General features: G+C 42.7%; 1 protein-coding gene and 1 pseudogene across 14 annotated transcripts in view; one reads left to right on the plus strand and one right to left on the minus strand.

The window, feature by feature from the left end:
- The window catches only part of MSI2 (musashi RNA binding protein 2), a 388,856-nt gene that overhangs the window by 277,824 nt on the left and 86,104 nt on the right, over positions 1-24,928 (minus strand). For all 14 annotated transcript variants that reach the window (XM_034752631.1, XM_034752630.1, XM_034752638.1 and 11 more), the window contains one exon: positions 2,571-2,663. In XM_034752631.1, the coding sequence (XP_034608522.1) occupies positions 2,571-2,663 (93 nt within the window). The remainder of the gene's footprint in view (positions 1-2,570; positions 2,664-24,928) is intronic.
- LOC117867432 lies at positions 5,517-10,613 on the plus strand (annotated as a pseudogene).

Below are 24,928 nucleotides of genomic sequence, written 5' to 3' on the forward strand. Positions count from 1 at the left end.
CAATAGCTGGAGGCCTGAGACACCATGGCAATGGAAGTCCATTTTTCCCCCATCTCAAAGATCAGCTCACCCTACAATGCCAATATAGAACAACGAACAGTTTCTAGGATGTTGCCCAGACCATTGCTAAGGGTATTGCAGAATGCAACCTGTTGGAGCAATTGGTTTACAAGTAAAGAACAACAATGGTGCAAGAATTCCCAATGAATTATGGTAGTCACTGCATGCACTAGCATTCAAAGGCCATCATATGGTGATGGATTAATAGCAACAAGTTCTTCCCAACGTATTTTGGACTAATTAAAAAAAAATGCAAAAGGGGCAGCTCTCTGAAGCTCTAGGCACTCCTGACACAAATTATTTATAGCAACAAAAAAATGAAACTGTCTTTCTGCCTTGACCAGAATTCAGCCCCGCCCCCCATGCATCACAAAACTCTCCTCCCTTGCACAGATCTTATCCCTTCACAGCTGTCCGAACGAAGAAATGCAGCATGCAGCCTACCCTGCATACCAAAAGACCAGAAATATTTTCTTGAGCAGGAGGGAGCTGGTTCCAAAGTGGAGGGTCCCCCAGAGAGAACGAACTATCAAACCCCTCCCTAGAAAATCAAGGTTGGATCCAGCTCAAATGCCTCTGCTGATGGCAGATTCTGCAGTGTGACATGGCGAGAGATGCCATCTGTTGGATAGGAAGGTCCCAAGTCATTTAGGACTTAACCAAAAGGAATAGAATGAGGTGGGGTTTAGGCACAGTATTTCATTTCAGAGCAGGAGAGAAAAGATGACTAGTGAAACACATTCTGATTTGCCTACCTCACCTGTAAGAGAAAATTCAAGAGTAACTTGTTTAAAGTATCTGAAAGTGTTTTCAGCAAGATGGCACCTAAAGTCTCCCAAATGGATCTCTTGCACCAATCAAGAATCATGGTCAGAAGACCTTTGCTTAATATTCCTGGATAACAAGGGAACATTATGCTGGCTTAATAAGGGGACAGAAAGCTGTAGATCCTTTAAAGCAGGGTCACCCAAACTTTGCAGCGGACAGTAACTTTCTGGAAGCTAGAGAGTCCTAAAGTTTGCATGACTTAATTGGCCCATTGGGTTTTCAAGTGAAACTGCTTCGGTTCCATTTCAGTGGCAGGTTTGGAAGAATTAAAACTGGAATATCCCAAAGAACACTGCATAAACTTGCCATTGCATAACCTCGTCACATTACTTCTGACTTGGGAGCCTCCTGCAAAACAATGCATTTTGGGAAGGGTCTTGCCTTCTTTTGTAGGCCACTTCTTAAGAGGACAATCAACTTGAAACCTAATCAATTAAGAAAAAAAAGTTAAAAGTCTTTCCAAGTATTGCACCTGCCCCTGAATCCTGCTAACATCTTTTGTGGTTTTACAATCACGTTGCCCTAATTTAAATTTAACCTGCCTCCTCCTGCATTGCTGTGTGATTGATCCATGCAGTCAAAAAGGGGAACAAAATGACTATTGTACCAGAAGCAAAAATGACTATGTGCAAAGCAAAGCAAAGCAAACAAAACAGGGGAAAGAGAGAAAAATATTCTCTCTGATCAGAGTTTTCATAATCTTAAATGTTACTGTAACAGTTGCAGGTAAAAATAATTTCAGACAGAGGTGTGATTATTAAATTGACAGGGGTCCTTTAGAGACAAAGACGGCACTGCAAACTCAGCAAGCTGCTTTTTGAGTGGTTGGAGTCATCGCCACTTTGGACTCGAAAAGACCTATTCAGAAAGTCTCAGGGATCCAACTGCTCTACAACAGCTTTCTCTGGTTTCCCCACACAGCCCCAATCCTGAAACAGAATCCTTGTGGACTCAGAAGCCCTTTCGTATAGAGCCCAGTTTAAGTCAGTGGGACACCATACTAGCATACAGGCCTGTCTGCAAAGATCCAGTTGCAAGATTGAGCCTAAATTTGTTCCTTTCTTGAAAATATGCCCTTCTAACATTCTGGTAGTTTCAGGTCTTCAGTGGTCCTGTCACTTTACAGGATGTTTCTGCAACATCCAAAAAGGACCTGGCTCAGGGAACTTTTTTAAAAGAAAATCAAATAGGCATTCTGGTGTTACACACAGGACTTCTGTTATTCCTAAAGCTCTGTTATCAGCTATTGTCATAATTTAATGATTCCACATGAACTCTCTGGATCTCTCTCTCTCTCACACACACACACACACACACACACACACACACACCTTTTACCACCGAAATTTCTGTTAAATGGAAAGCTGATTTTATGATGTATGAAATATTATATTATCACTTATCCAAGAACCACATTCTTCCCTGAGATACACACATGCAACTTGTAATGATTTAGTTACTAACTTTTATTAAAGAAACAAAGCTGTCAACAGTAAAACTTTTTTTTTTAAAATATATGCATTATAAATACAAAAGGAAATACTAGTCTGATTTCAATAAATGTACCTAAAGGCAAAAGTTAGCTTCACATTTGATTGTGACTCTTGCTGCAGTTTTTCAAAATATACTTAAAAAAGAGAAGGAATTCAAACTATGCAGTGTTGACTTGTGCTGGCACTCACCTTGCCAAACTGTTCGAAGTATTGCTTTACATCTTCCACTACTGTATTAGCAGATAATCCACCTACAAATATTTTCTTTGTTCTTGTGACCATCTGTAAGAAATTACAAAACAAGCACACAATTTAACCAGATTATTCAAAACATCATGTGAAAAAATAAATATTTTTCAAATGCCATCCCTAACCAAGTTAATGAGACTATTTCTTCACGAAAGCAATTCAGAATCTATTCAATTATATTTGGTATTTCTTGTTTTGTTTTGTTTGAGGGGAGGCTGGGTATAGGCATTCGATAATACTGTCCTAGTCCCCTGAGATATTTTTTTTTTAATAAATGTTTTTATTGTGGTTCTCAATGCAAACATAACTGAAGAAAGTTACATTATAGGATCAGATTTCCTGTGCCTACTAGCTGTAGCTTCAAAAAGATACAAGCAGGTGATCAGTGATTATATTGCACATAAGGGATTCATAGATGCCAAGGCCAGAAGGGACCACTGTGATTCTCTAGTGAGTCTGACCTCCTGTTATAACACAAGCCATAGGATTTCCCCTGAATTAATTCCTGTTTGAACTAGAGCATATCTGGATTTAAAAATTGCCAGGGATGGAGAAGCCTTTACAGCCCTTGGCCAGTTGTTCCAATGGTTAATTACCCTCACCCCTAGGGTTGCCAATTTTCTAAACGCAACAGAACCAAACACCCTGGCCCCACCCTTTCTCCGAGGTCCTGCCCCCCACTCAGTCCATCCCCCATCCCTCCGTCGCTCACTCTCCCCCACGCTCACTCACTTTCACGGGGCTGGGGCAGGGGGTGAGGGCAGGCAGCTCCCAGAAGCAGCCGGCATGTCCAGCTCCTAGGCGGAGGGGCCAGCGGGAGCTGCGGAGCCAGCGTTCGGAGCAGAGGCAGCTGCAGCATGCGGCGCCTCAGGGGCCGCCCCTACGCCTAGGAGCCGTACATGCCAGAAGCTTCCGGGAACCGTGTGGGGCCAGGGCACGCAGGGAGCCTGCCTTAGACCTGCTGCTGCGCCACCGACTGGACTTTTAGCAGCCAGGGACAGTGGTCCCTTTTCAACCGGGCTTTCCGGACACCTGCCAACTCTACTCACCATTAAAACTGTGTTATTATTGTCCATGGATCAGATTAAAAGGAAATTGCCCACTTTATTTAGATTTTAGAATAACTAAAAAGACACCTAGCCACCCTAACATGCATTAACAATGCCATTTAAATCCCAGCAGCATTAAAATAATCAATTCAGCAGGAGCTCAGGCAGCCACCTACAGAAATTTCTTTTTGCCTCTTCATAGTCTAGGAAGCATGCCCTCTGCCCTCTCCAAAAGCTCTGTAGAACAGTGGTTCTCAACCAGGGGCCGGGGCCCCCTGGGGGGCTGCCAAGCCAGACAAGCATTAGCCTCACTGGTGCCCAGGATAGAAAGCTGAAGCCCCACCACATGGGGTTGAAGCCCGGGGCCCTGAGCCCTGCCACCTGGGGCTGAAGCCAAAGCCTGAGCAATGTAGCTTCGTGGGAGCCCCCATGGCATGAGGCCCCAGGCAACGGCTCTGCTTGCTACCCCCAACACCGACCATGGCTTTTATTTGCAGAAAATCAGTTACTGTGGCACAGGCGGGCCGTGGAGTTTTTATAGCATGTTGGGGGGGCCTCAGAAAGAAAGAGGTGGAGAACTTCGGGTGGAGAACGTGTCTTTTTCAGCATGCCCAGAAGGTCATCAAATTTGGACTATTTCCAATCAGAGGTGGAGAGCAAGTTCCAGAGTCCTGGAGCCCTCACAGAGAATGCCCTGCCAGCAGCTCCCCTTTTGTAACACCTGAGATTCATCACATTGGGGTTCCGTCAGCCCTGCCCACAGTCCACCCCCGTTCCTCCCAGGTTCTGCCCCCACTCTGCCCCAGGTCCTGGCCCCACCCCACTAGCCCCCCACCACCGTGCCCCTCCTCATCCCCCGACCCCCTGCTGGCTTGCTACGTCCCTCCTCAGTCCCCCACCCACCACTCGCCTCCTCACCTCCCCGCCCGCCGCTCGCCTCTTCACCCCCCACCTGCCACTCACCCCTACAGTGCCAATTTGCCCTCTGCCAGGTGAGTGCTCGCCCACCCTCCGCCTCTTCCCGCCCCTGCACCGCCCTTGCTCCGCCACCATTCCACCCGCTTCCCCCAAGTCCCCGCCCCTGCCCTGCCTCTTCTCTGCCGCGTCCCCACTCCTCCCCTTCCCGCCTGGAAAGTGCTAAGCACCACCAAACAGCTGTTAGGCAGCGGGAAGCGCTGGGAGGTGGGGAGGGGGAGACACGAGGTGGTGGGAGCTTGGCTGCAATTTTTCCGCATGGGTGCTCCAACCCTGGAGCACCCACGGAGTCGGCGCCTCCCTCCCACTTGCCTCCTTACCTGAATATCGGGACAAATGACGTCCCGATCGTACATTGATTGGGGATGAAGGACAAAGGCTTAAATATCGGGACAGTCCTGATTTTATCAGGACATCTGGTCACCCTAGCCCCTGTTAACAGCAGCTATGGCAGTATGGCATGGGGAAAGAGGTGGACAGTCACATAAGTCACTCCAAGGCCATTTAGGGCTTTATAGGGCAGAATCAAAACTTTAAACTCCATCAACAGGCAGCCAATGCACATCAGGAGCACTAATGTCATATGATCCCAGAGAGATGACTGGCTCAGTAAGCAAGCTGCTACCTTCTGCACTTTAATGCCACTTTCTTCTGTATGGCCTAGCTATTTTGGGAATGAAGAGTAAGACAGACCATACAGAAAAAGATCCTTAATGCTGGTGAAAAGAACTAGCAGACAGTATCAGACCCAACATATATTTTGAAAGTTTATGGCTGTTTACTAACTGAAAGTACAGCTAAAATGGGTACACAGAAATGCCACGTATAAAAACCTGATTTTATGTGTTCCATCAGACACAGAATGGGCTTGGCAGAGGCATTCCAGCTTACAAAGGGTATAGTGAAAAATGCATCACTCACTCCTTTTTACTTTGCCCCATAACCTGAGAACAAGGAGTCTGTTAAATTAATGGCTGGTAAATATAGAACCAATAAAAGGAAATAGCAGCATGGATAGTCAGCCTGGGTAATTCATTTCTGCAACTATTCAACTGAAATGCAGGGGCTGGATTTTTTTTTTTTTTTTTTTTTTTTTTTAAGGGCCAGATATATTTTATGACAATTGGCAAAGTTTAAAATTATGCAAATTAGTGTCTTGTCTACACGGAGGATTTGGCCTGACTCGCCAGCCAAGAGGATAGCTACAACAGTGCAAATCCCCTAATATAGACTGGCACAGCCATTATTTGCGTTGGTGGAGGTTAGTCTAGTTTCAAGCAAGAATAATCGCCATTGGTGAAAATAGCCTGTCTTTGACTGTCTATGCCAGGGGTCTGCAACCTTTCAGAAGTGCTGTGCCGAGTCTTCATTTATTCACTCTGATTTAAGGTTTCCCGTGCCAGTAATAATTTTAACCTTTTTAGAAGGTCTCTTTCTAGAAGTCTATAATATAGAACTAAACTATTGTTGTATGTAAAGCAAATAAGGTTTTTAAAATGTTTAAGAAGCTTCATTTAAAAATTAAATTAAAATGCAGAGCCCCCCGGACCGGTGGCCAGGACCCGGGCAGTGCCACTGAAAATCAGCTTGCGTGCCGCCTTCCGGTCTATGCTAAGGCTTTGTATTGGTGCTACTACACTGGTGACTAGCCACGACTGACTGAAACTGGGTCAAGTCTCCAATACAGGCAAGGCCTAAGGCAAGCAAAATTGAATCCCATGTTCCTTGCTGTAAATCTACAAGGAGTCAGAAAGGAATCCTTCCATTCCTTACAGCAAAAACACACGGGAACTCTCTCTTCATTTGAGGTATCAAGTACTAGCCTTGGGCTAAAGCAGGATCCCAAACTAGGTTTGAGCTGGTATTACAAACTCTTAAGGTCCTAAGGATATACACAAAGAAAAGCACAATCAATCCTGCTTCAAACCAACCAGGAAGCCTTAAATAGCTGAAAAGTCAGATGCCTACAAATTAACAGTTTTCTAGACAGCACTCTGGGAGCCTTAATCATGATCCCTCCAGCATAAAGACAAACATTCCCAAAAATGGCCAAGAAAAAAATAAAAAAGCTACTGGCTTGTGTGTGCACCCAAGGAAGGACCAGAAGACTCTCGCTTTAAAAATAAAATAAATAGTGTTGTAAACTCCAGGCATGCACAGTCAAGACCAGAACCTCAGTTACTGAGCCATTCTATCAAGGACTGCCTTAAATTACAGATATTGGTACACTACTCTAACCGATTGGTGTAAATGGCTACAGAATTTACTAACAGCTTGTCTATACAGGGACTCTGGAATAGTTATTGTTGATTAACTCCATAAATGGACACTTACTCCAGATTAAGAGTGCTGCCCTCTGAATTAGCTTAATCTGGATTTAACATGTTCTTTACCTTATTCCAGATTAATTTTCATAGGCAGACAAACCCTCAGAGCCTTCCACATTATAAAAGCGTGGGATAATTAGATTCCATTTACTTGTTCCCTGCTCCCAACAAAAAAGCCACACACTCGGGTGTGTGCTTTCAAAGTTAACCAGGCCTAAAAGAGAAACCAGGTTGGATTTTAGCCAACAGTCCTCTAGTAAAGTAGATAATCTCTCTATGCTTAAAGTGTAGCAGGGGAGAAATGCTGTCTCCACACAGTACCTTTGCTTTGATACTGCCTTGCCCACTTCAAAACCATGTCCAATTATAATTGACACAGCCGTAACCTTGGAGCTGCAACTACTGTCTGAGCAACAAGGCTTCTGACACAGATTCCAACCACGTTAGGCGCGTATACAAGTAGTATTAAAGTTATGCTTGGTCGTGACGACACTCAAACACTGTGACAAACACAAGGCTCTGTCCTGCAAATCAGATCCCATTGGAATCAGTGGTGCTTCCAAAACCAGAATCTGCCCAGTTGGATCCATTGGACGACTAAAGACAGCCTTCCACCTCTACCAAGCTCAGACTCTGAACAAAAAACCCGGAGTATAGAAAAAAGTAAACATCACTCCAATTTCCAATGCTATCAAAACCTACTATAGATATTTCCCCAAACTGTCACCACAACCATGATTTAGAGACTTTCATTTTATTTATTTATTGGAGGGGGAGGGGGAGGGGGAGAGAGAGAGAGAGAGAGAGTATGTGGGGGGGGAGGAGAGGGGGAATCAGAATTCAATTATTCCTTTCCTCTCTGCAATCTGGGATTCAACAACTGATGTCCAAGCATATATTTTCTTGTAGAAAATTGTCATGTACAAATAAGAATTGGCTGAAGCCGACTTGCAACGAAAGGATTTTGCCAGGCTGTGAAGAGCCCTCTTGCCTGTTGCATTTGATTTAAGATTGAGCCAACGCTCTGGTGTCAGACATAAGAGGGAGGAAGGCAATTATTCTAAGTAATATTTGAAATCATCATCATTCTTTAGATTCGACCAAGAAAGAAAGAAAAAGCTACTTCTTTTGGAAGCAAGACAGAAGGGTAAATAAAATAAAATAAAATAAATCACTGTTTCAATAGATTCATTCAAGGCAAGTATTTGTAATGACAAGCAAATGCACAACATTTTAATGCCCAGACATGTGTTGCAAGGTGGGAAGTGGTTTCAGAAAGCAGCTCTTTGGTAGAAAAGAAGCACAAAATTAAGTCTGCTTTTGCAATCTATGTTTTCCTGAAAAGACAGTTCAATTGGTTTGTGATACATGCTCCCCTCAGCGAATGAATACAAGTAATTTGTTGCCTTAGCAATTCTTCCAACCCTGACATGCTTAAATACGAGATTTCTTTGTCTTCCCTCTACCCATGCCACAAGCCACCCCAGGGAGCCAGTCAGTGTGAACGTCCAGGATACCAACAACTCAAGCAAGAGCATCAAGAAAATCAAGATCTCAGGTTTGGCACCACACAGACATCTGTGCCTTGAGCACCACCCAGTAGAAAATGTCCTGTGGACAAGACTGGACATGATGAGCAGGTGTATCCCAGCTCCATCTTCTGCAAGATCTACAGCCCAACATCCCTGCTAACAACCATGAGAAGTGGGGCTTGGCACTGGATGGGAACCTCAAACACACTAACCTGGCCTCCAGCACCATAGTCAAGGAAGGGGCCAATAAGGAGGTACCAGGGTTCCTAGTCTTGTACCATGTGAAGGTAAAGCTGGTCCTGTGTCAGGATGAGGATGTGCCTGTGGCGCTTCCCTTCATGCTAATGCACCCCAAGCCCCCAGAGCAATTCACTTTGTCATGGCCCCAGTCAGCTGTCCCAGAGATGGATGTACCCATCGACGCCAATCTCATTAAGTATGAAACCAACTATGGGCAGGACAATGACATTGTGTTAGAGGACTTCACCCACCTGCAGTTTAAGGGGGACAAGGATGATGACCATTTCTGTTGGAGGGGGGAGGACTGGGCTACACCTTCCCTTCCCTCCCCCATCCCTCCCAGCAGCAAATATGGGGCTGGAGGTCTGTGGATTTCAACCATCTTATGTCTACGCTTTTTTAATTCTCCCCCACCCCTCCGAAAGGGGGCCCCCCAAGGAATTTTTTTTCTTTTGTCCTACAGAAAAAAGAAAAGAAAAGGGGGGAAAAAAGAAGAGAAAAGCTATAACCACACCTCCAAACTGTGCATGGTTTATTATTTCACCTTTCTACCTGCTCTGCCTAGGACTATGAATTACTTGACGAATGTGAAAGACTGATAGCATGTGGTTGTAACAGACATAATGGTTTGAAGGGCAGCATTTTTCAGATAATGACCTCAAAGTGCTTTGCAGACACAAAGTAATGAAAACTCACAACCACAGTGAGATAAGGGACTTCCTGAGGTCAGACAGCAAGTAAACAGAGTGGGAATGTAACCCAAGAGTCCTGATTCTCAAACCGTGTCTAGACGTGGGATTGGTGGCCAGCAATTTATGTAGCTGGGGCAGACAAGGATAGTTGTGATTTGCAATGGGGGAGCCTACCCCAATTTCAAGCATATGAAGGTTTAACCAGTGTAATTTTCAGCTTCGCTGGCTTCCAGCCATTGGATGGGTGAATTGGGACTAATCCCAATTACAGACAAAGCCTAGGACTCAGGCTTTAACCAGTAAACGCTCTCTCATTAGCCAGACAGATGAGTTCTGAGGCTAGTCTTCACTGGGATAAAATAAATCCAAGTAGCAGAGATTATCCAGAGTGCTGAAACCAAAAGCGTTGACCAAGAACCCCAAAATTATCACCTTATTCCAAGTGCGACATGGAAGCCAGCTACCCTCGCCATCCTACTCACAGGAAGGACATTGAACACAATCTTTTACAATGCAGTTTTGTAACACAGTTCACAGAAATATTCCAATACTGGAAGTATTACAGTCAAAATCTAAGAGTACATCAGAAGAAACATAAAGGGCTGGTGGTGGGAAGATGACTTGACAGCTCAGTGGTTGTAGGCAGCAGAGAAGAGGATGGATGAGTGTGTTTGGTTTTGGTATTTGTTGGTTTTTAAATTTTATGTAATTTTTTTCTCATATAAAACCAGGACGATTTGGGGAAGAAAATAATTGCCATTGTTGCTCAGAAGTCATTTCAATGTAGAGACAATGAAGAGCAAAGAAAATCTTTAAGAATAGAGCTTAAATTTCTTATTTAAAATGTCAAAATATCTCTAATTTCAATATTTGAATTAAATTTTTCATCTAAACAAAATTTTGCCGGGGAAATAACTTTTTTAACCAATTATTATTATTATTTTTTAAACGGTAGAGGAATGATGGTCTGGGTAAGAACACTGTGTGAATGCATTGCAAATTCATGTTTACAAATGGTAGTATTCAGCATCCACTCTTTCTGAATCCAGGTCTTTGTTCTAAATTTCTCATCCACCGTATTCTGGAGGATTATGTACAGTTTGGAAATAAAATGCTTACGGCTGTTTGCACACTGAAGGTGTATCTCTGTGGCTATCGCAGGAAATGATAACAGAGAGAGGGATGCAACTTTGGTTATGAAGTCTGTTAATTTTAAGTACCTGCAAAATTGTTCTGTTCCTATACTATGTTGTTGCTGCAGTTAATCGAAGCACATGAGACTGTTACTGAGGAGAGTCGTTTAAGGTTGTAATCCCTTTATGGGCCCACGTTTTGAAAAATGTATTTGCCTCTGCAGGCTCAAATTGAGCGAGTCCTGTAATAGTCCTGTGGTAGTGAAACGTGGCTTTAGAGTTTTCTGACTTCATGCTAATTTTGCAGAGGTTGGATTATAATCAGATTGTTTTTAGCCATATTGGGTAATTCCTGGCTTAAACAATAGGCTAAAGAGTCAATCTGAAAGATGAAACGCCTGTCCTATTCAATCATGTGTCATATCAACCATACATGATGTGGGATAGAAGTGAAGTGTCGCCATTCGCATAGTAATGGTGCAAGCTTACAGAGTTTCCAGTTTGGAAGAGCCAGCCCTCCCCACCCCCCTTAATTTCCATGAATATTTGTAATTTATTAGTGTTAATCCTAGGTTTGTTGTTTTTCCACTAGAATTATTTGATAACTTGATCCAGTTCTTTTTTTAACAAATAAATGGCATTTAAAGTAATTAGGGACTTTGCAACAGTCAAAGCATTTCTGATTCTCAAAGTATCTATTCACATTTTCAGATAAGAAAAGGTCAAATTCTTTTTTAACTTGGAGGTTACCTATCAGAACAATTTAAGGTCAAGGTTTTAAAAAGATGGTTTTCCTAGTGTTATTTTCATACGGCTTTTCTTGTTGAACCCTTCTTGTTTTGGGAAGCATGGACTATTAAAACTTCACACAGGTAAACTTTACATTTCCCCCTCAGTGATGATGAAGTAATTTTGAGTGTGCCATTACATTTAAAAAAAAACATCCCTCTATGAAGTAAAAAGTGTGTTGAAGTTGGGGTCGCCCAACAGATGTGGTTCTCTTAGGAGTAAAAATCACCTATATAGAAGCATATGGCAGCAGGGTCAGAGATTATCTTTTAAAAGCCATGGAAGACAGGAGAGATTCCAGAAGACTGGAAAAAGGGCAAATATAGTGCCCATCTATAAAAAGGGAAATAAGGACAACCCAGGGAATTACAGACCAGTCAGTCTAACTTATTTACCCAGAAAGATAATGGAGCAAATAATTAAGCAATCAATTTGCAAACATCTAGAAGATAATAAGTAACAGTCAGCATGGATTTGTCAAAAACGAATTGTGTCAAACCAACCTGATATCTTTCTTTGACAGGGTAACAAGCTTTGTGGATAGGGGAGAAGCGATAGATGTGGTATATCTTGACTTAAGTAAAGCTTTTGATACTGTCGCGCATGACCTTCTCATGAACAAACTAGGGAAATGCAACCTAGATGGAGCTACTATAAGGCGGGTGCCTCTGGAGTTAGTTGTTTATAATCTCAGCTAACGGTGTGTACATGAGACATTCATTCAGCCTTCACTTCCCAGGCATTTCAATTTGACAGAGCTTGACTGGAGGACTAAGGTGTAAAACTTTTATCTGCATCACAAATTGGGGAAAGTAATTTAAATTGAGAGGAAATTAATTAGATATAAAGCTAAAATGTTTCTCAGGATATCTTTCTCTCTACGTGTGTGTGTGTGTGTGTGTGTGTGTGTGTATATATATATATATATATATAAGCAAAAGCATTATAGCTTGCTCACCTAATCTGCAGTTTGACATTTCATCACTCTTGGTGTCTATTGCCTTCTAAATCGGTTTATAATTGGAAAAATTATCTTTAGTATATGCGCTGAAATATATTTCATACTCCATTGTGCTGTACATTCTGGCTACCATATAACCTATGATTAAAAACAACAATAACTCACCTAATGGGGAAAGTGATCTTGTAACTAAATTATCAGAACTCTTCAGCAGAATACCAAACCAAAGGCAAGAATTCTCCAACGTTTGCTGAGTCTGGGACTCCACGAACAAGTTCCAAAAGGCTTTTTTTTTTTTTTTTTAAACGAATGCAACAGCTTCTATGAAAGAGTCAACATTTACCAAGAGCTGCCAATTATTTACTGTTCTTCGAATAGAGGAGAAAAGCATCATATCCCCATTATCACTAGGTGGTTGGCAAATGATGGTTTTTCATGGTGAGAGCTACAGCTGTGTTTTATTTGCTATAAAACAGACACTGGAGTTTATGCACAATGGGTCAAATTCATTCCTATGCTGAGAGTCAGCACATGGCCTACGTGCCACTTATGATGTACTGAAGCACTCAAAATAGGTTTTAGGTGGGACTTAAATGGTGCACATGGCTTGTACTTGCCCTCCGCACAGGAGTGAATTTTACCCTGTCCGATTAGTATCCAGTCACAAAAACGTAGCACTGTGAAATTGATGTATCAAGTGGCTCTTTTAGGCCATGTAAACATGCTGGGCCAGATTCTTGTGACAGTAGATCAGTGTAGCTCCACTGAGCAACAAGGGAGCTGGATTCTGTTCTCCTTTAGGTATTTCAAATAAAATTGTCAACTTGGTTCCTGCTGCAGAGTCTCTGTGGCTACTAGTGAAAAAAACCTCAAGTTCTTTATTCCGTCACAGGTACAGCAGAAGCTATAGTTGCATTAGTACCCAAGACTTCCCCATGGCTCCCAGAGTCAAACTGTAACCCTTTTTGAGAGGGACCAGCTCTCAGAACAAGGGCCGCTCATCCTCCATACCCAAACATCCTTCGCCTCTCTGCTAACGTCATCCCAAAAAGCTGTCAGTCAGTGACAACGCTGTTCTCAGTAGGAGCTGCTGGATATTGAGAACTTTGTTTAGGTGCCTAAATGGGAGAACCATTCTCTTGAAAAACTGCCCCCAAATGTGGGTGTCAAGATCTTTTGGGGGAGAAAAAAATCTGGTCAATTCAATTCAATGAATATTAAAGACTACAATGAAATTCACCAGTAAGAACTTGTCCTCTAGAGAGCCATTCACCCAACACTACCGGAATAAGGTATATACCACCTCCCTCTCAGCTGTTTTCTATTGCCATATTCTAGTAAACAGTTTCCTGAATTACTGAAGCATTGAGGAGATGGGGGGGGGGGAGGCAGAGAGAAAATCTATTTTAAGTTTACCTGGTTACTTTAGCTTCTTTTCACTATATGGTCTAAATAAAACTAAATTCTCCACAGAGTGCAGAAAACTTAGCTCACGTGCAGGTCTGGCTACTGTTCGACAACATTTAAATGATGTAGCCAGTGTTGTTGTAGCCAGATTGGTCCCAAGATGTTAAGAGAGACAAGGTGGGTGAGGGAACATCTTTTATTGGACCAACTTCTGTTGGTGAGAAAGACAAACTTTCCAGCTTACATAGTGACCAGAAGAAGAGTTCTCTGTAAGCTCAAAAGCTTCTCTCTCTCACCAAAAGAAGTTGGTCCAATAAAAGATATTACCTCACTTTCCTTGTCTATCATTTAAATTATCTCAATTTATTTTTATTTCTATTGCAGTAGCACCTCAGGACCACAAACAGGCGTTTGGAGGTCCAATTGAACTTGGCACTATGGGTAGGATTTTCAAAAGTGTCAAAGAGATTTAGGGGCCCAAGTCCCACTGGAAAATAATACGACTTGTGCTCCTCTGTCAACGAGGCTTTTTTTTTTTTTTTTAAATGTCACCTTGAACAAAGAACACAGATAAGGCTCTCTGCCCCAGAGACCTCACAATCAAAGACACTGTAAGAATATTTAGTGGGAATGCATCATTGACTAGCCATTACCAAGATTTACTGATGTTGGTGATTAAATTATACTGTACTCCTGCAATGAAATGAGATCTGCCAAGAAACTATGACCACAGAAATTTTGTCCTACAGTAAGATGTATGTTTATGAGAGACTGTGTTTATAGAGGACATGTTCACAGGCGACTTGGAAGCAAGGATCTACAAGTTATCTGCATCGGAAGGGCCCTTTCAGCTACAGCTGGAGAAAATATGTCAAGCTGAGAAACTTGAGCCGTGGAGCTTTCCAAAACATACTGCAAGGGAGCACAGCTATTATCTGTCCGAGCTTTAGCAAGTAGAGAAGGGCTAGCGAAGAGAAAGGCTCGGTACGCAAGTCGGATGGGACTGCGAAAAGCAATTTCTGCTCACACACACAGTGGGACAGATCCTCAGCTGCGATCAACTATCACAGCCCCATTTGAAAGCAGTGGAGCTATGACAACTTATACAGGATCTGCTCCCAGTGTGGAGCGACCTCTTGGATGATAACCACAAAGGCCAAGATTTTCCAACCTGCGTGCCTAAAGTTAGATTCTGGAATCTATACTGAGGCACTTGAATGACCTGATCTTTTTCCGGCTTCTGTTGATTCAAAAATCTCAACCAAGAATTGTTCCCCGTGTTTGTGTGATTAAAGTTCTAACTGTCCCAATTAAAATCCGTAATCTCAGAGCAAAGACGCTAGGCAAAACTGAATACGCATCTTCCATCGTTGACATATTTGCATACAGCTGCAGCTTTCTGCCTACAGAACAGCAGTTCCCGGGCACTGCAGAGCCAAGCAGAAGCGCTCGCGCTTTGCTCACTTGGGAAGAAAAGATCTAATGGCTCAGGGACTAGGTAACAATAGACTGGGGACTTTCACCACTAGGGCATGTCTGACCAAACATCGTTAACAGCTAATGGCTGTTCTTGTCAAAAATATATGGGAGGTCTCAATCCCATTCCTAGTCAGCAGGTGTCCACATCACAAATAGCACTGACTGGCAGCTGAAAGATGGCAGGAAAAAAATGTGACTGCATCTACAGTAGAGGAGGGTAGTCCTATCAGATTAGGGTTAGCACCACTACCCCATATGGCACCTGTTTAATACACCGCTACCTCGATATAACGTGATCTGATATAACGGGGTAAAGCAGCGCCCTCGGAGGGGCTGTTCGTTCCCCCCCCCCAGGGGGGGGAACGGACTGCGCACTCTGGTGGATCAAAGCAAGTTCGATATAACGCGGTTTCACCTATAACGCGGTAAGATTTTTTGGCTCCCGAGGACAGCGTTCTATTGAGGTAGAGGTGTAGTTTGACGGGCTTTTACAGCCCTGTCAACCCAGCGCTTTTCCAAGCACACACCTGCAAACAAGATAAATAGAAAGAAAAAAATATTTGGAGGCAGATCGGTCAGAGGCCAGTGGGAAAAGAAATCAGAACACAGAGTCAGATACAACTGGAAACAAATATATCCTTCTCCTGTTTTTCAAGGGTTCATATTTTCCCCCAGCTGCACACACACAAACCCCTGCAAAAAAGTTTGTGGCTCGTACAGTGCAGGATGACATATTTTAAGTAGACCACTACTTAGTAATCGAATAGCTTGTGTCAACTACTGTTTCATAATAACCCTGTCCAATCAGTGTCAACACTGTGTTAAGATTCTAGGCAGTATTCTGACAAGAAAAGAAAGCTTTGGGGGAGGGGAGGGGAATGTTTAAAGCAATTTACCTCCCTCCCAAACTACTCCAGATGATTTCTCAAAAAGAACAAATGGAAACTTTAACCCTTAGCCTTGATTAATTTCATCTACATAATATAGATGCACATGGCAATCAGTTACTGATGAGCAAGTTTTCCTTAATCTGCTGAGCAAAGCTGATATCTATGCAACACTCCACTTTCAAAAGGATGATCTTCTCATCTGATGCGAGACCACTGAGCTCTTGAGCAATGCCTGGCTTTTCCTTGCCATGGCTTTTGAAACAGACTTCTCTGCATCCCCGTACAGGGAAATAACACTTTTTTCTTTCATCTTTTCATTTTCCAAGAGGGATTAGGTGTGTTGCAAGAATCATCACATCACTCCAACCCTCCCCCACCATGGGGAAAGAAGTGTCCTCCCCCATCAGAGATCCCGCCGGCCACTCAAGGAACAGTACAGTTGTGACTCTAAAAGCCGAACGAATTCTCCTTCTGCCTGCTGGTCAAGCAGCCATGATGGCTTCAAGAAGGAGACAAGCATGTGAATCAGGAGAAGATGCCCCCAGTTTACACAGAGTAGTGAAAGACTTTCCTTAACCTTCAGCCAGCCTTAACCCAGGCAGTAGCCTTAGTCTAACCGATAAAGATGGCGACTAAAACACAAGATAGGAACTCAAAACTCTTGGCTTCTACCTCCCAGCTGTGCTCTCTATTCACTTGGTGACCATGGGGGCAAGTCTATAGGCTTGACTGGGGCCACAATGCTCAGCGTTTAAGCACAAATTTAACTCCAAGTGTGCGAGAAAGCTCCACTGCTGGATCAGGGCCAGACTGCACAGCACCCAGAGATGGAATATAGTTTTGTGGGGCCCCTCCCTACCCCTTCCGCCTGCAGTCCCCCCGACCCCCTCCCTACCCCTTCCGCCTGCAGTCCCCCCGACCCCCTCCCAGCACTTCAGCCGGGGATTGGGGTCAGAGGGTGGGGGCTTCCCCCACCTGCTTGGCACTCCTAAAGGGGAGCAGGGTCGGGGCGTGGGGACTTGCCCCATTTCCTGGCAGGCGCGCCGAGCGGGGTCGGGGCACCCATTTTCTGAGGTCCCCCAATTGGCCAGGGCCCCTTGGCCCAGTGACTAATCCGCCACTGATAACACCTTTCAGAATCAAGCCCTTTGTGCCTACGTTTCCATGCCTATAAAAGGTATTGGGGCAGGCGGATATGTATAGTCTACCCAGGCATGTTGTGAAGGTTCATTCAATAAGATCTCTAAACCGCCAAGAGCCTGATTGGAAGGTACTGAAAAACTGCAAGATATTATTGTTGATATTATTCATTAATTATTATTATTAAAGAGGTTTATTTTTATATATATTGTTCTGAGCTAAGATGATTATACCAAGAGAGAGAAATCAGCCAAAGACTCCAAAACAATATATTATTTCTCCTTGATATCAATGTCTTACTGTACATGACTTTTTTGTGCTAGTAATATATTTCTATAAATCCTCATATACAGAAAGCTTTGCGTTCAGAGTGGGGAAGAAAGTGTCAAATAAAATACTACTAATCTAAAGAAACTCATGTCTCCAGTAACATAACTAAATGTGTAATGTTACAGGTGTTTTATAGCCAGGACGTCGGTTCCATTTAGATCATTTTTACAAACCCAGCATGAAATATTTTCCCCAGTACTGGAAACCATGGTTTTGAATCAATTGTTTATTGAAACAGAGAGGCAGTCAGGGAACAGCGGTAACTACCGACCAAAACTTTGAGGACTCGTTTCTCAGTTTTATGCCATCAAGTCAATATCTGGGAAACAGGTTAAGATGCACAGTCCTACGCTGCTGGCTTGAAAGTTCATCTGCCTGCAAATCACGGGCACTGAAGAGGGAGGCAGGAAGGGAGCGAGGTAAAGACACATGGGAAGGGAGAGGTATGATCATTGTTAATAAACGAAGTTAAAGCAATGCATACTGTCAGCGCACTAAGCCATTAGAGACTTTAGTATAAAAAGAGGCCTGAGAAGTGTGTAGTTGGCAATGAAGCCACTCTCCCCATCCCTCACACTTACTGTCCTATAACATACTGTAGTTGTCTCCACTGAGAAACACCAAGCAGTCTTCTTATAACTGAAAACTAAATAGTTCAGTAAAATAATACCTAGCTCTTGTATTGCACTTATCAGCTGATCTCAAAGTGCTTTACAAAAGAGGGCAGTATCATTATCCACATTTCACATGTGAGGAAACACAGAGGCACAGACAGGGGAAGTGTCTTGCCCAAGGTCACCAAGCAGACCAGTGGCAGAGCTGGGAATCAAACCAAGGTCTCCTGAGTCCCAGTCCAGTGTTCTGAAGAGGGAGGCAGGAAGGGAGCGAGGGAAAGGCAAATGTAAATCTGAACAGGTGGAAAAGAAAGAAGGCAGGAAGAGAACAGGACAAAAGGAGGGGAAAGCAGAGAAAAAACAGCAGTTCTGTCTCCAGAAAAGGGGACAGGGGAGTGGGGGGGGGGAAAATCACACCCCAAAAAAATATTATAGAAAACCAAGTTTGAATGACCCATGAAATATATATTTCTAGTTAAAACTAAATATCTTGATGCCACATGAAAACTTCGAGTCACATGACCTCTGGCAGAATTAAACTCTCTCATTGGTCATGATCATCAGGGGCTCATGGAGTTAATTAACGCACTTTTTATTCATTAAGAGGAAGAATGCAAATGCTTCACTGCTTTTATGTTCCTACTGTGAGACACAGATGCTGGGAATCCTCACCTTAGCGTAGGGTGACCAGACTTTCTGATATTATCCCAATATTAGGGGCTCTGTCTTATACAGGCAACTATACCCGCTGCCCCCAAAGGAAGAAAAAAAAACAAAAACAACAACAACAACAACAAAAAAGTGTCCCAATTTTTCACACTTGTTATTAGGTCACCCTACCTGGGTTCCCGCACTGTCAAGTTTGCCTAAATTAAGGAGCACCAGATATGCATAGCCTGATAGATATAATATCACACACACACACACTGAACGCAGGTATCACCCATATACAATAGATATGCATACACGCTATCACACAAACTAAAGAACTCAAGCTATACATTGCATTAATAGATATTATATTATACACACAACATACTGAATGCACATGCACCACTCATATACAACAGATATGCATGCATACACAAACTAAGGAGATGATAAATGTACCGTATTTCCAGATGTATCATACCACATATTCAATGCATGCACTGCCTGTACACTGTGCATATGCATGTATACACACCCTCTCACACACACCCAGGTTGAAGGCACACGTCAATTGGCCTGCACAAGTCTGTTTTCAAAGTATATTAATGGGTAGCGCCCAATGTTGAAAGATTTATTGCTCGGAATGATATCTGCTACATGTTGCTTTGTCTCCTAATTGCAATTAGCTTTGCCTTCAGAAGGATAGGAGTCTAATAAATCAGTTATCTCCAGGAAGAATTGATTTTAAAGTTGTTAGCATTGTAAAGCATAGTATTTGGTAACAGCATTAAAAAAAACAACCTGTGTGTATGTTTGCATTTGGATTGCATAATATACGTAGTGTGACTCAGTGCCTAGTTTTTAAACGAGACTGTCACTAAGCAAGACGCTTGCCTTCTTAACATATTAAAGAAAATGAAAATTAAGCCCAATTGAGTTATTAGCTCTTTTGCCCATTAGCAGGGCCCAACACCCCCAGTTTTTTTCCTCCTCCTGTTTGGGGTTACACAGACAAGCATTTTACATGAGTGAAGGGATATTAACCCTGAGCGAATTCCAACTCTGGCAATTAAATTCTGCCTACCTAAGCCCCTCCTGCGGACACGCTAAGACACACTGAGCTGTGTTGTTAACCAGACAATATATTCACTCCACGGGTGGCTGCGTAACAGCCAATATCTCTCCATGTGGATAATTCTTGCAATGTATGAGTTTGGTGATCCTGTGGGATGAAAGTTGCTTGTACAATAATCATGATGGCCCAGATAACCCATTGCAGGAAAAGCTGCCATTATCAGAGCTCAAATACTATCATTCAAAACTCTCCTAGAAAAACAAAGATGCTCTTTCTTCAAATGAGCACACTTTATCATTTTCCGTAGATATTTATTTTAAAAACAAACAAACAAACAGGGTCTCTACGGCACCACATTCAAGGTGCTTCATGAAAAGATTCACTAAGGGCTTGTCTTGGGGAAAAGCTTGAAATAGCTCATGCAAAGTAACTATTCTACATTAGCTCCCCCTGTGGGCACTCAGTGTGGAATAAGGATCTCCACCAGGAGCTAGTGTGGAAGAGCTATTGTGCTTTAAATTCCCACCTTTGCTATTTCGCACTAACTTCCCTGTGAAGACAAGCCCTAATACACATTCCCTGCACTGAAGTAGAAATGTTAAGTGACCTGACCTGCAGCCCACAGCTACAGATGAAATGACAGAGCCAGGATTCAAGAATTCCAGGCTTTTCATATCAATAGACATGGGGTTCTTAACCATGAGGTTGTGTCCATATTTCTGGGGAGGTTGAAGCCACACCCACACACCCACCCTTTTTTTTTTTTTTTTTTTTTTTTAAAAGAAAGGTTTCTTGCCCTTATGGTTGCAGGGATAACCTTAAATATTTTAAACAAGTGTAAACTGGTACAGTGATGCCTGCCTGAGTCTGCAGACAGCCTGAAACAATAGCCCTAAGACAGGGGCTGTCACTCTAGTAACCATCCTGTCCTCCTTACACTGCTAAATAGGATGCTGCATGGGTGGGGGGCTGAGGAGAAGGAGTTCCCCGTGTGAAAGAGGGTGTCCTGTATGAAAGGTTAAGGGCCACTGTACTGGACCAGAACTCCTCTGTTAACCCAATAGAAACACCAGATGTTACTTCACAGAGGCCTACCTTTCTCTGCACCCTGATCAGACACATCCCCAACTTTGAACCTGCCTGACTAAAAGTGTCTCTCTTTAAAAAAACAAAACAAAAACAAAACCCCACCAACACACACACACACAACAGACAATACCACCCATGACAGCATGCGACAACACTGACATCAGTATAATTTTGCACCACTTCTCTAAGCTTATCCGCTTAGGCATCTTGCTGAACCCAGGAAGAATCTCCTCATTCGACACTGAGAAAAGTGGGCAGAGATTGTGGATTATAAGTAAATTGCTTTCATGTTGCCAGTATTGTCACTGCTTTCCCTCCCCAAAGCTATCAAATCACAGAACTCCAGGAATCATTGAAGGGTGTCATTTTTATTCACTAGCTTAAGGATGACCACAACAGAGTCTCCTAAGTTTTGCTCCTGACCTCCCCGAAGATACACAGTATACTGTTCAGGTGACATACTGCCTCCCAGAGCAGAGGCTGCTAGAACTAAGTTTCTCAAGATTGCCCTATTTATAAACTCCAACAGGTCAGCAATAATAATGCGACTGAAAATAAGTCATTAGCTGGAATTACTCTCCTTTCCCCCACCCCTATAGCTCTGGTACTCAGCAAATACTATTAGGTTGGTATTCTTATGGGTTTGTGGGACCTTAATCAAGTCACTATAAAGTTACACCAAAGATCTCCCAGTAAAAGTCTAAATCATCAAGATAACTGGATTCCCAGATCTCTGCCTTTATAGTAAGGGATTGTCTATGCTGGGGAGTTGTCCTGATCACAGCCATCAATGGCCAGGCTTTGGTATACAGTAGAACAGGGGTCGGCAACCTTTCAGAAGTGGTGTGCCGAGTCTTCATTTATTCACTCTCATTTAAGGTTTCACATGCCAGTAATACATTTTAGCGTTTTTAGAAGGTCTCTTTCTACAAGTCTATAATATAGAACAAAACTATTGTTGTATGTAAAGTAAATAAGGTTTTTAAAATGTTTAAGATGCGTCGTTTAAAATTAAATTAAAATACAGAGCCGCCAGGACCCGGGCAGTGTGAGTGCCACTGAAAATCAGCTCGCGTGCCGCCTTCAGCACGCGTGCCATAGGTTGCCTACCCTGCAGTAGAACCTCAGAGTGGAGGCTGTTCATAACTCAGAAATGTTCCTCACTCTAAACAAAACGTTTTGGTTGTTCTTTCAAAAGTTTACAACTGAACATTGACTTCATACAGCTTTGAAACTTTACTATGCAGAAGAAAAATGCTGCTTTTCACCCTCTTAATTTAAACGAAACAAGCACAGAATCAGTTTACATACCCTGTCAAATCTGTTTTTATACTTCGCCGTTATTTTTTTAGTAGGTTTACATTTAACACAGTACTGCACTGTATTTGCTCCCCCCCTTACCCCCCCAGTCTTTGTCTCCGCTGCTGCCTGGTTGTATATTTCTGGTTCCAAATGAGGTGTGTGGTTGACCGGTCAGTTTGTAAATCTGGTGTTCATAACTGAGGTTCTAGCATAGCTTGACCCAGAGGAAACCTCAGTGTAGACAGGCAAAGCTGCTGTTTTCACCTGGGGAACTTGCCTTCGATGGTCAGCTGCATCCAAGGCAGCAAGTACTCCATTCCTAATTACACCATAGACCAAGATCTCTGACTAAGTCAGGTGTTTCAAAATAAGGCTAGAGTCTTTGAGCTTTTCTATACAAAAGTCAGGAGAAGAGCTATGCCAAGAGTCTCTGACAACAACACTGTTCTGGAAGAGTCACCTGTGATTTGTGAGTGTCTGCACGTGTGCACAAGTCCCTCCACTTCAGCACATAAAAAGACAAATCTCATGGAGGTTTCCCCCTTAAAAAAAATACATTTAAAAAGAATCTGTACCAACATTCTGCACAGGAGAAGATTTTTAAATCAGAGCTAAATGAAACTCTGAAATTAGAAGCTGGTAATGAAAAGGCAGATGGAAACTGCCCCCAGAGAATCAAAAGGAAGTTGTAGAGTCCTTGTCTAAAGAGCCATTTTCCCCTCTCTCTTATGACCTGCAAACCTGACCTTCCCTGTCGCCACCCTAATAGAACTCAAAGCCCTGAGGCCAGAAAGCTCAGATTTCTATGGTAGCTAGAAAAACTTTCCTGCTTCTCTTTCCTTGGTGATTTGCTACCCATTTTTATGAACTTGGGGGCACCAATCTTTCCAGTTCCCAAGTTTTGCCCTGAAGGCAAGTACACTTGCTGCCTGTAGTGAAGTTTTGGAGGATCTTCTTTGGGTAGAAGGAGAAAAAAAAAAGTTCCGGGTTTGAAAATTGCAGGTTATACATTCTGTTCAAGTTCAGCAATCCTTCATCTATTGTTAAGTCAGAGACCACATGCTGAGAGTTAAAGACTTATATAGGACTCCAGGGACTAATCGAGGAATGATTTCAGTGTCTAACTGTGCTGCAACCAGGCATTTAGGATGCAGAGCACAAGTTTGCAATAGTATTGTACATTGCATTAAAATGGCTTTTTGATACATTTCTGCAAATAACTAATGAGGAAAAAAAATCAACCTGGCATTTAACATAATTCTTCCTCTCTGCCCCCCAACCTTACGTTCACATTTGTGACAAACAGCTTCTGTCTTCAATTAGGTCCGTTTTATGTATGCATCAAGCCGCCAAATATGACAGGGCTTTTATTCAACACCAGTTTATCTAATATGCACATACTTTGCAAAATAGCATTTTTAAAATACCTAGCCAAAAAGAAAGAGTGCTCCATTAAACAGTGGACGGGAAAAAAAACAAGCAGCAAAATAGGAACTGAATGTTTTTTTATATTAAGCAATCAAAGGCTGTCACACATTGAAAACACAAAGCATTGGAAGTTTAAGTGGGCATTCTACAAGGGCCTTAACATGGGAGACACTTTTTTAAAAATGCAGAAAGCACTCCCTTATCAACGTACCACAGTAAGAAGCTGGATCTCTATTTATTTATTTTTTTAAATCTAGAGCAATAACTTCTCTTGACAGCATGACAGCTGACATTCTTAACTGAAAAAGCTATGTGCCAAGAATTATCAGGCCTGGCTTTTCTCTCCCTGATAGATGACAGAGCGAAAAACAACAACGGCCACACACATCTCATAAATCACAACTTTTATTGAATGCCTTGCCACATAATAGCAACAGTCAAACTGAATAAAGATACTTTTCAGTGCTCATCCGTAAAATACTGGGGAAATACAGAGATCACTTCTAGCACTAAAGTCATATCCTGGATAGGGCAGGTATTAATATCAGGGTCAGGTGTTATGTTCAATATGCAGTTACCGGAAAGATTTTTAGGCAAATTGAAGGGAATACAGAGATAAAATCCAGAAGTGAGTTAAGGGCTGGAGGGAAATAGGAAGGAGGGAAGATTGCAAGATCTGAATAGGAGTGAGAGGGAAGCATTGTAATGGCCAGTAAACTAGCGAATGGACAAAATTTGGACAAAATTTGGCCCAGTGCATAAGATGAACCCAATACAGGCATCCAGATGTTGCAAAAGCTGACAGTACGAGCCCAGATTTTTCCCACTAGGAGAACAAATAATTTGGCTGAGGTGGCTGGTTTGTTTTTTGAAGGGTGGGGTTTGCGAGGTGGAGGAACGTAAAGAGCTTCAGCATGCTGCATTGGGATGATCTGAATGGGGCAGCCCTAGTTAGGAAAAATTAACTTGATCTCACATTAAATGAACTGGACACAAAATAAGAATGACAAGTAAAAATTGTGAGGAGAAGGGGGAGTCACCCAGAAACCAGAAGCTTGATTCCTGTAAACCCTTATTCACGTGATTAATCTCACACTATAAGATGGGTTTGCAAAGATACAGCCACTTGGCTGCATCCTTTGGTCCCTACCAAGTAAAGAGACATGTTTAGGGCTTATGGGCATGCACCCTGTTT

The sequence above is a fragment of the Trachemys scripta genome, chromosome 18, assembly GCF_013100865.1.
Source record: "Trachemys scripta elegans isolate TJP31775 chromosome 18, CAS_Tse_1.0, whole genome shotgun sequence".
Lineage (NCBI taxonomy): Eukaryota > Metazoa > Chordata > Testudines > Emydidae > Trachemys > Trachemys scripta.